Consider the following 11127-nt stretch of genomic DNA (forward strand, 5'->3'; position numbering starts at 1 on the left):
AAAGAGCTTGTGCCTGTGGCTCAACTGTTGAGACTTTGCTCCTCAACTCTGAGGTCGCAGGTTCGATCCCAGCTCAATAACAACGACAACAAAAATTTGATAAATTTCATTTATAATAGAAGCTCTTTTTTGTAGATTGAAAATTTCCTCCCAGGGTAGAAGGTTCTTTTTTGGTGGGCTCACGTTTGATTTATCGAACCTTCTATTTTGTACTCAGGGCCCAAAATTTATACATCCGATTATAAGGAAAAAAGACAAGCCAGGACCCGGAAGGATTAGAAGATTCATTGCAGTGCTGATATCATTTCAGAGAAAAATACATAACAAAGTAATAAAAAAAAACGTATTCTAAACTGAAGGGCACCCTTGTAGAAATAGGGCGAAAGGCGCCCCCATTGGCTGCAAGGAGCAGTTGTGCATTTATAAGACTGAAAGTCAAAGTGCATTGCTAATTGACAGTGTCAGTCTCTATCACACTCAATTAAAATAGACTGTTCAAAGCAGATTTTAAAATGTTACAGTGTCATTATGTTTGCCATGTAGTGCAGGGTTTCATCTTCTTACAGCTCCACTGTTTGTTTGCAGGCTCATCTATACAAACTGGTTAAAGCCTCGGGTATTACATATATAAGCATTGGTTACCGAAGAACACTCTACAACTAAACCACAGCAGGATCTTACGAATATCCAAGATGGATCCAGGTACCAGTAGCCAACAAAAGTGGCACCTTGAGTCCACCAACCAGGCCACTACCTATGAACCATCAAAACCAACACCGTAAGCGTCTGAAGAATCAGAGAGGCCCTTGCAAAATGAAAATACAAAGTGTTCTTTGTCCCATATAAACATTTGGCTGGATCATGAAGATTTTACAAGAGGGAAAGAGCCTCATGAGTGTAAATTCAAGCAGGATCATAATAATGAGACATGGTTAGATTCTTCATTTCTACCCATGGAGGGCTGCTTTATATCAGGTGGGACAGAATATATTCTTTAGAGTCGGTGCATTTTCGACTCTTTGCTGTTATATAGCAATTAAATGGCAGTTTTGGGTTTGTAGGCTGCTGAAAGCTTTTTGGGAATTGTAATAGCGTTTGACAGATAAAAGACAAGGTAAGTTAGCCTTATTATAAAAACAAATACCGATAGCCCTTTTATAATAGGTTTATCTTAGCTTTAATCAGTATTCAGTAATTGGAAACCCAGTTGGGGAAGAGGAAGAGAAAAGAAGCCTTCAAGAGTCTCAATAGCAATGTAGCCCCAAAGATTAACTTAAAAGCATGCTCTCATTTTCTGTTCTCACTTTTTATTATTAAGAAGTTATTATTATTCATTGTACACAAGGAAAGCCATGAGGTTATCACTTAATCAAGGATATTTTCCTCCCTTTCAGAAGAGGTGAAACCAAAAATACCCTAATCCCAAGATTTTGATACATCTGGGGATAATACATCATCAAGCTGTTCCTAAAAGCTTGGAATCAGGCTCTGTGCAAATACTAGTCCCTCAAGCTAAAACTCTTCCTTCTCAACAGCTGTACAAACCACTCCAGAGCTGATAAAAGGTCTTCCTTCTCAGACAGAAAAGGAAAGATACTACAAAAAAGACAGGCCGCCCGCTAAGTTAGGTTAGACATGAACGCCATTACCATTGCAGTATAAGCTGCCATTTAGAGATCCATTGGCAGCTTTATTTGCACTTCCATTTCGGTAGGCCTTTGCCGGCAATGTCCCATTGCTCATGCAGTTCTTCATTGCTACCATGCTAACATGCCCAGAATGTTGCATTACAGCTTCCAACTGACCACAGGCTGCTGCTATGAGCCCTGTTAGGTAGCACAAACAAGGTCAGTTGTTTTTAAGGAGGAAAGCATTAATTTGATGAGATTTAAGATAGTATAAAAACACAATTTGATAAATTTCTATGGTTAAGGATCTACTACTTAAGCCATTCTTGTGGGAACATTTGGAAAGGATCCCAAAATTCCTTTTCTATGTTTCCATTCATTAAGAGGACTTATAATGACTTCTATGAGAAATGGAAAATGCAAAAACAGTTGGTTGGAAACCGTTAGGTCCCATGACATTGTGTAGTTACAATGAACGAAACCACCTGCAACTAAGGGTCTTGAACATCTGCACTTAACAATCCACATCTACGATATAAGCAAGATAATAGCATGACAATAAAATTTAAGGAGCTAGAAAACATACAGGAATTATGAGTGGAATATCCAAAGTGTATGAGCTAGATATAGAATTAATTAAAAGTGGGTTTGTCTGTCAGAGGTACTAAGGTAATAAGAGTGATAAACAGATGGGATGAAAAATATATAAAGCAATAGGATTATATAACAATTTCAAGGACACAGATAAGTTGGTCAAGTGGTACCCATTTGCCGGATAAATCTGAAGTGCTCTAAGGTCAAGAAATGAATTGTGTTCAATACAGATTGAACCTGGTTAAAAACAGACAATGTGGAAAAATGATGACAAAAGCCGTAATGATAACTTCAGCCAGTAAAACCAAAAAGTGACAGTAACACCAGAGTGTGAGTTAACATCAGGGCATGTGATTAAAAATGTACCAATCACAAGTGAAATGTTGACTAATAAATCTCACACTTCTACTCAACACTCTAAATCAGACTCTAGTGCAATTTTTAGGGGGGATTTTGAATGGTCCCTGCATATAAATGAAGACCGCACTGCAATGCCTTGAGAGCCCATTCAACAAATCATATTCTTCGTAACGAAATAACATCCCCAGAGCCCCCCATCATTCACAAAATTTCCATCAATATTGAACTAGAGTGGCAGATAGAGCCAGGCACAATGAAGGGCTGCCTCCATATATTTTCTGTTTTTTTTTTCCCTTTTTGGGTCAGCCATTGTTGTTTTTTCTTTCTGTACCATTAATAAAGTTACATTTTCGCTCAATTGAATATAAGGGAAATTCTAGGAGTCAGCTCCATAATTTCCATATAGCTTGTCCCCTATCTTTTATCAGCCAAGCCTGATGACATGACAGGATCACCCAAAGTCTGATTACCCATGTATATTCAAAAGAAATCAAAACTCATGGCATCCCCAGTGAACCACAAACCAATTGAAGTTAGCAGATTATTGAATTTGAGCTTCCTCTCTAAATATAACTACCAAAAGCTAGCAGCCACGTTCCTATAAAAGCATAAGTATCATCTACCTACAATTATGGATCCTCAATGACTTCAATACAGCAGTAGGTATATATATACAGCATTATGTGTATTTATGGGTCAACTGCAAACTAAAAATGGTCATCTTCAGCAACCAATATGCAAACAATTCTAGAACTCACAACCTGATGCTCGAATGACACACGCACTGGCATTTAAGCAGTCGTCGGATTTGTCGGAGAATTAAGAGTTAAAGACTCTCAACAAGCAAAAATCTGCTGTGGCATAATTGCAAAAAATGAAAGATAAAGCACAGGGCATCAAGTTAGTCTTGAAATTTCTGTTGGAGCAGTTCGACAAAATTGGCCATACACTTCCTTCTACTAAGAGTTCATCCTCCCAGATGAATGATCCGGATTACACACCGATTTCAATAAAGATAATATCTTAACTGAGTAAGGAATGCACATTGTTGATAGCAATTGGCATAAAAATTATCTAATGATGATGGAGACACCATACTAGAGATGAAATCATGACTACTGAATAAGGTTTTTCTTCTTCATAATTTACTTGATGAATTGTGATTTTAAGTCAAGCGTGCTTTCTATCTCATCGTATTGTGCACAGTTTTAGATGCTGGTAACATTTACCTTTTCTATGAAACCCAGCCATAATATCTATAAAAAATGAAAGAATATACAATATTTTGGTAGTTTTAGATAATAATTTTATGCATACAGCCATTCTAGTTTTGATGCGAATCTTGGAAACTTGCTGTCCTGTTACTAGATAAAAAACTTTGATACACAGTGGAAGTAAAATGCTCTAAACATGAGTTCAGAGTTATATTTAGAGGCATATTTTGGCTGATAAATTTTAAAATAAAGAACAATCTTCCATCATTTATTCGTGAAAGAGATTCCTGGTGAGTATGACACTACCTAAGAAAAGTGCAGAGGGCTTTCCAGGTCTTGACTTGAATTCAGGATGAAACTGAACACCAACAAAGTAAGGATGACTATGTAGTTCAAGTATCTGCAGAATCAAACCACCACAACATGAATCATCACAAAGTCGATAAGTGCAAGGGAAAATTTAACTACAAAAAAGATATACCTCCATGCGCCTCCCAGTTTCATCTTTGCCAACAAATGAAAGACCGGCATCTTCAAGTTCTGTGATCATATCAGGATTGACCTACACGAATGGAATGCAACTTTCAAATACTACAAGAACTAAACAATAAATTATCTTATTACACAAACAAAACATAGTAAGGTAACACATCATTGAAAAAAAAAACAAATATTAAGGTAACATATGAGATTTAAGAAGAGCGATGGAGCATAGAGCAAACCTCGTATCTATGTCGATGTCGCTCATCTACATAATTGACATTGCCATATCTAAAGATAGGGAAAACCACTGAAGTTAGATAGGGGGAAGATAGTTTATAATACCAATAAGAAGTGCTGCCCTTTATTTCAAGTCAATAAACACTGATTCTGTATTCATGGATGCTCAAAACAACAAAGCACTGACAAGGAAGATTAACACCATAGCCATAAGAAAAAGGTACACTTTATACCCTAACGAAAGGAAAAAAAAATTCTCTTGCAGGAGTACTATTTAAATAATATATATAAAGTTGACTAAGGGAAACGTAAGTCCTCACAATTTCGCAGATTTACAGTCAGTAACCTGGAAATATGTCCTTCTTGATCCAAGACGCATTGTGCCTCCCATGTGAGTCTTTGAACCCTACATATGTGACTCTGGTTAAATGGAGGACGAGAGACTCACATGTGCAACCAAAAAGTACAAACAAAGGAAACTTTCAAAAAAATAGAACTGTAAAATCCAAATCCACCTCTGGCATAAAAATAACACAAGGGCTTTTTGTGTCTGGATCGAACTCTGTACTGTTTGCATCTTGCAGGCCAAGAATGGAGCGTGCATACTCAATAACAGCAATTTGCATCCCTAGACAAATGCCCAAAAATGGTACATTGTTTTCTCGGGCATATTTTGCTGCAAGAATTTTTCCTTGCACTCCACGATCGCCAAAACCCCCTGGAACGAGAATCCCATCTGCACCCTGAACTGAAGAGATGTTCAGAGACCTAGAAGAAAGACTGTCAACTGTACAAGAACAAATTTATCAGCTGTCTAAATTTCTGTGAACATTTGGACACTTGATCACCTTCAAGAGATTCCATGCAGCTTTATAAACATCAGGTGTCTGCAAAGAGAACAGGATTGACATATTGTTAGCTCAAGAGACAATACGACATGAAGTAGGAGGGGTGTGAAGCATAGTTAGGAAAACGTAATACGGCAAAAAAAAAGGATAGGGAAAAATTAGAGTTTAATACGGTATTGGTTAAAAAAAAACGTTGTCAAGAAAAAGGAAACACCAAAAAATGCATTTAAAATTTTGTCATTTACAAAATATAGTGAGGGTAGAGTTGGAAAGTTGGCCCAAAAAACGTGTTTAATATGTTCAAAACGAGTTTTAAACGTGTTTAAAACCAACGAGTTTAAACGTTTTCCTGAAAAAAACTCCTCACTGTAAAAGCTTTAAAAACTGTTTTAAACGGCAAACCAATAAAACACATTTTTTTTAAAAATAACACCATTTAAAACGGACTTTTGCTAACTATGGTATGAAGTGGAGACCAACAAACCTCTTTTGCAGTTGTATCTTCAAGGTCAGTAGCAGGAACCCATTCAACTGTAAGTTTCCTGCGGCAAGCAATAGAAGCATGCAAAAGAGCCTGCAAACAGGTATTTGGTTTTGTCAGCTAGAAGGAATCTAAATTGGAGTTCGAAGCAGCACAGAATCTTAGGATGATCTTGAAAGCCATCATTTATAAAGGCATACACAAGGATGATATTTATCGTAACAAGCACGTTGGCAAAAGATCCATGAGTCAAATATAATATTTAATATGATTTGGTATAAATGAAAAATGGGGAAACCAAAAAAGTTATGATCTGTGGACACGGATGCAAGCAGTCGGACACAGAAACAACAAAAAACCAGGAACAGAGACATGCCTATACACTTACATACATATAAATTACTGATTACTAATCATAAATAGTAATAAGATAAATGTAATATTCATTTAACAAATTAATAAATCTTAAGAATAAGCAACTATAAGTCTAAAACAAGCATGCAAATAACAGTGCAGTCATCAATCTAATGCGATTCTCTTGAGAAACAACATGCAACAAGCGAGACACCGCAAGGATGTAAAGAATATAATATTGGAAGAAGAGTTTGTTTGGAGTTTAAGGTTGTGGTGGATTCAAAGCACGAAGCTACTTGCTACTTCTGTAAGGGATACATTTGGCTAATATGTAGTCAATTCTGCCTTTGAACCATTTGATAAGGCATACTTCAATTCATTCATTTGCACGTATCAGCAACACATAATACCAGTACTAGTGTAACTAGATTTATCCAGTCGCATTAATGTACTGAAATTACAGGTGATTTTCTTTACTTGTATTTTTTGGATATTATTCATTTGCAATTTGCATATAGTATGACAGGAAATCTTTAATAAAAATTACAAGTTAACAATAACTTCCTATTAAAGCATGCAAAGATGCCCCAAAATGGGGAAAAGGAATGGCTCAAGGTAGTGACTAATAGCACATTTTTTTGCATACGTAACTGCAAGAAAAATAAGTTATGAACAAGTACTGCATAAAAGATATTTGACATTACTGACTGACAGATGTGTTCACCTTCAGAACAGAGAGGTAAGAATCTGAAAGGCCGGTATATTTCCCGACCATGGCAATTCTGACCTGTGGATCATCACATCACATTTTAGCATTTGATTATTACGAATCACCACACTATGATACAAAAGAACCCGAAACTATAAACATGGGAAATGTTGGGCCCTACAGGTTCTTGCAACATATCACAAAGTTCCGCCCTACGAGTCCACTCGTCCAATAATGGCTTCCTAGCAACACTGCCATTTAATGAAAGATAAAAATCAAGAACGCTTAGAACAAATTACAAGAGGCAATGTTAAACAATTATGACATATTTCAACCTAACAGAAAAGGATGATATGGTAAATGGACAAACCCATGAAGATTCAGCACTTTCAAAATTGCCTCGTGTGCTTTTTGATCCTACGAAAACATAGTAGCATTCACTTGTTATAAAAGGAGACAACAACTGTTGGGGTTTCTTCTGACAAGGAAAAAATTTGTATATAATTTATTTTCTAATTCGTTTAAAACAATCTGTAAAATATGACCTACTCTTAATAGTAAAGGAATGTGCCAAATGTTTGAGACGTCATAAAGAGTAACGATATTTGCAGCCTGAAAAACAATTATTTGGAACCAGTTAGCACTTCATGAATCCAGCAAAAAGTTACCATAATGAAACATATGGAGTCACATCAGCATAGTGATTACAGTACCGGGACATGGCAAAATTGTGAGAGTTTGTCTTTCACATTTTCTTCCAGTGGCTGTTCAAGACATTCAAATATGGACATTAGATTACCACTTTCACTATATGTGTGTGTGTGTAGAGAGAGAGAGAGAGAGACCTTAGCACTACGACAAGCTAAGATGTCGGGGGTCAATCCCAGTCCTCTTAATCCCCGAACACTATGCTGAGTTGGCTTTGTTTTCTGAAAGAGGAAAACATGATGACCGTACCTATCAAACCTAGTTATTGTGCTTATGAGACTAGGGGTAGAACACGGAAAATCCAAATGCTTAAGCTTGTCACTGGCTACATGGCATATGGCCACAACAGAAAACATTTTCCTGAAGTAAACAGAAACTTGAACAAGTTGTTATAATCTACCTGTTCACCAACAACGTTTAAAACAGGCACAAGACTAACATGAACCAGGCAGAAATTGCCAGGGCCTGAAAGAAAACATTAGGAAGAAGATTACATATTTGAGGGATATAAAAGCATGGGGACCACTAGAAACATCTAGGTTCAACGCAGACCCCTTACCTACACGGTACGAAAACTGACCCAAAGCTTCAATAAATGGCATCGATTCAATATCCCCTGCATAAAAAAAGTGTACTTTTTGTTATATGACCCTAAAATCACAGCCCATGTGCTTTATACTTACACAACGATGTGAAGTATCTAAGTAACACAGATGTGATATATAAGAATAGATAAAGAAATCACTTGAGATTCATTGTTACCTATAGTCCCACCCAATTCTATGACACAAACATCAGCTGCGCCTTCTTTTCCATCCACAGGTATCATTGCTACACGCTCAATCCACTCTTGAATTGCATCTGTAATGTGGGGGACAACCTAAAAATGAGCAATCATATACAAGTTCAGTTTCAAGTTTAAGGATGATAAGCCAGGATGGGAAAGATCATAACAAAGTGATGTTAACAAATACCTGAACAGTTTTGCCAAGATAATCTCCTCTTCTCTCCTTGTCAATAACAGACTGTATCATTCGTCACATACAACAAGCAAAAAATGAGTACCTTCAGAAAATTTAAGACCTCGGAGGACTTACAAACACAAACACAAGCACATCATTTCATTCTAGGAAAAAAAATACTTCAAAATAATGGCTCGAGTAATGAGTATCATAGGATTTTCAAATCCTAATCTGTGCTGTCTGATACCTGGTAAATCTTCCCGGTGGTGATATTGTTGTCACGAGTCAACTTAATATCTAGAAATCGCTCATAATTTCCAAGATCCAAGTCAACCTTCATAGCACAAACAGAAGTCAAACTTTGACAAAGTAATTTCCTAAAATCAATTCACCAATAAAAAGGAGAAAGCGAGTATAACAATGAATCAAGTATGGCTTGTTTTGTTGTCTATTAATTTGATATGAAATAACACTGAAACAAGTTGAATATTAACAGCACCACTGAGTATTCAAGTCAATAGATATGTCCCAAGGGAGGGAAATAGTCATCTCCAGCATACCAAACAACAGAATTACAAGAGCCGATACAACAAATGCAACTCTTGCAATATGGATTGACATGTGTGGAACAGCCAATTACTCCAAAATCTTAAGCTGTTAGAGTTTGTGTTATTTAATCATCTATACCTCACGTGTGGCCCCCTTTTGGATTGGCAGTACACATGGATTTTTAATAACAACGAGCCGTTGGGTTTCGAACCCAAAACTTGCCGTGAGGCAATAGCTCTGATACCATGTGAAACAGCTTGGTTATTTAACATGGAGCCTTGGGAAACAGCTTCTACATTGAAGGTCCTACCCTTAGTTTAAGTAGCAATCAAACACTTTGCAAACCAGAAAAAGGGATTTATTTTACATCACTCAAATGAAATGAAACAAAGCGAAATGGGCACATAAACATCCCTCCAACAGAGCTTTACCTCGCCTCCATCATCTAAGACGAATACCTCCCCGTGCTCGAAGGGTGACATTGTTCCAGCATCGGTGTTCAGATATGGATCTGCGCATGTAAATTACACACAAGAAGCAGATAAATCTTTACTTGTTGAAAAAGATAAAGTCACAAAATAGATAATTAACCATTGAAACAAAACAAAATCATCAATTCCCGGAAACTCCCTTCTCTAATTTACAATTTCTAATAAAAAAATAACAAAGGAAAAATTATACCCAATCAGCATTGTCAGAGTTCAAAGCCTCTCTAAAATGCAACTATTTTAGTAAGCGAAACTCGAATTTCCACATCCAACCACAAATTCAAACAAAAACAAGAATTTATTGGAAAAGTTTGTAACTTGGTACTTTTCCTTTGGCTAGTTCAAGGAAGTGAAACGAAGTGCTTCCCTTTACAGAAGCCTTTGATTAGTAGGGGTGGAACGTTTTCATCTTTTTCTGGTATCCGTGCTTCGCCGATACGAAAGACGAGTAAAGGAAAAATATTACTAAAACTTCCTACTTTTTTTAACAGGCGAAAAAGATAATTTTCAAATTTTATTGAGAGAAACTTACAAGTTATGATAATATCCATCTTAACCATAAACATATCATTTCCCTCTAAATCCTGGAAAGAAAAAGATAAAAACCCAAGAAATTTTTTTCCATCAGAAATGTTTTTCTTGTAATCCAAACAGGCCTTATGAGTTATGACAACCAACAAAAAAAAAACCGTATTCATCCATTTCCAATTTCCAGCTCAAAGCAACCCCCCCGGCTCTAAAACCCTCACTTGTCAAAAAAAGAAAAAAAACAGAGAAAGCCAAATCCTTTCTCTTCTTTCAATTAAGAAATATAAAACTGAAGAAATAGAAGAAAAAAACAAACCTAAACACAAACAACAGAAGAAGAAACAAACCTATTTTAATGGAAGTGACACGAAGACCACAAGCTTTGAGAAGGACTCCGATACTGCTTGCAGTCACCCCTTTCCCAAGCCCACTCACAACTCCTCCCGTTACCAAAACGTACTTCATTTTTCTCTCGATCAAAAAAAAACCCACAACAAATCACGTATTTCAAACCAAACCCAGAAACAAAAACCCAAAACAAAGAACGTCAATGACAAAGTGAAGGCAGTTCCAGTTCTTATAACTCAATAGGCCTTGCTCTCTCTCAGTTCTCTCTCTCTCTCTCTCTAAAACATGCAAGCAACAAAAACAGTTTTTGTCTTCCTTGTAAGTTGAAACAGAACAAGAACAAGGAGTACAAGAGCCTTTGGAAAACGCAAAGAGCGTGAGAGGAAAAAAATGGTGTCCAATGACAAAAACGAGAGAGGTTTTGGGGATTTTATATACCCACCAAAGGCCTTCTTTTTAGAGGGAAGATTGTTACGTTATTTTTAGGGTTTCCTCTCTCTCTCTCTCTCTCTCTCTCTCTCTCTCTCTCTCTCTGCCCGGGGTATGGGCCCACATTGTGTGGATGATCCAAAGCGTTCATTTGATGGGCACGGACATAGATAGGGTGTGCCCAAAAAATCAGCTCCATCAGATCAC

General features: G+C 36.8%; 1 protein-coding gene across 1 annotated transcript; it reads right to left on the bottom strand.

The window, feature by feature from the left end:
* Nucleotides 1-1268: 1268 nt before the first annotated feature.
* Nucleotides 1269-10915, bottom strand: EMB2742 (CTP synthase family protein). The gene is made up of 21 exons (XM_077370845.1): nucleotides 10491-10915; nucleotides 9559-9638; nucleotides 8826-8912; nucleotides 8591-8641; nucleotides 8379-8496; nucleotides 8176-8232; nucleotides 8017-8081; nucleotides 7754-7837; nucleotides 7622-7672; nucleotides 7458-7520; nucleotides 7279-7325; nucleotides 7090-7159; nucleotides 6924-6986; nucleotides 5849-5938; nucleotides 5365-5403; nucleotides 5032-5259; nucleotides 4837-4922; nucleotides 4519-4567; nucleotides 4278-4358; nucleotides 4103-4196; nucleotides 1269-1826 (listed from the first exon to the last, which is right to left on the bottom strand). The coding sequence occupies exons 1-21, from the start codon at nucleotides 10606-10608 to the stop codon at nucleotides 1630-1632; spliced, it is 1818 nt and encodes a 605-aa protein (XP_077226960.1). The 5' UTR covers nucleotides 10609-10915; the 3' UTR covers nucleotides 1269-1629.
* Nucleotides 10916-11127: the final 212 nt, after the last annotated feature.

This window comes from Tasmannia lanceolata, unplaced genomic scaffold (assembly GCF_043159265.1).
Source record: "Tasmannia lanceolata isolate RefF3 unplaced genomic scaffold, GAP_Taslan_0.1 ptg000037l, whole genome shotgun sequence".
Classification (NCBI taxonomy): domain Eukaryota; kingdom Viridiplantae; phylum Streptophyta; class Magnoliopsida; order Canellales; family Winteraceae; genus Tasmannia; species Tasmannia lanceolata.

Bases quoted from the DNA above. Each gene is read 5' to 3' on its own strand.
- EMB2742 (XM_077370845.1), bottom strand. From the start codon at position 10,608: ATGAAGTACGTTTTGGTAACGGGAGGAGTTGTGAGTGGGCTTGGGAAA. The intron at 7,838-8,016 runs GTAGATTATAAC...TTCCTCTTTCAG, and splicing joins TAAACGTTGTTGGTGAACAG to AAAACAAAGCCAACTCAGCA. The intron at 1,827-4,102 runs GTAGTGTCATAC...GCTACCTAACAG, and splicing joins GCCCTCTGCACTTTTCTTAG to GGCTCATAGCAGCAGCCTGT.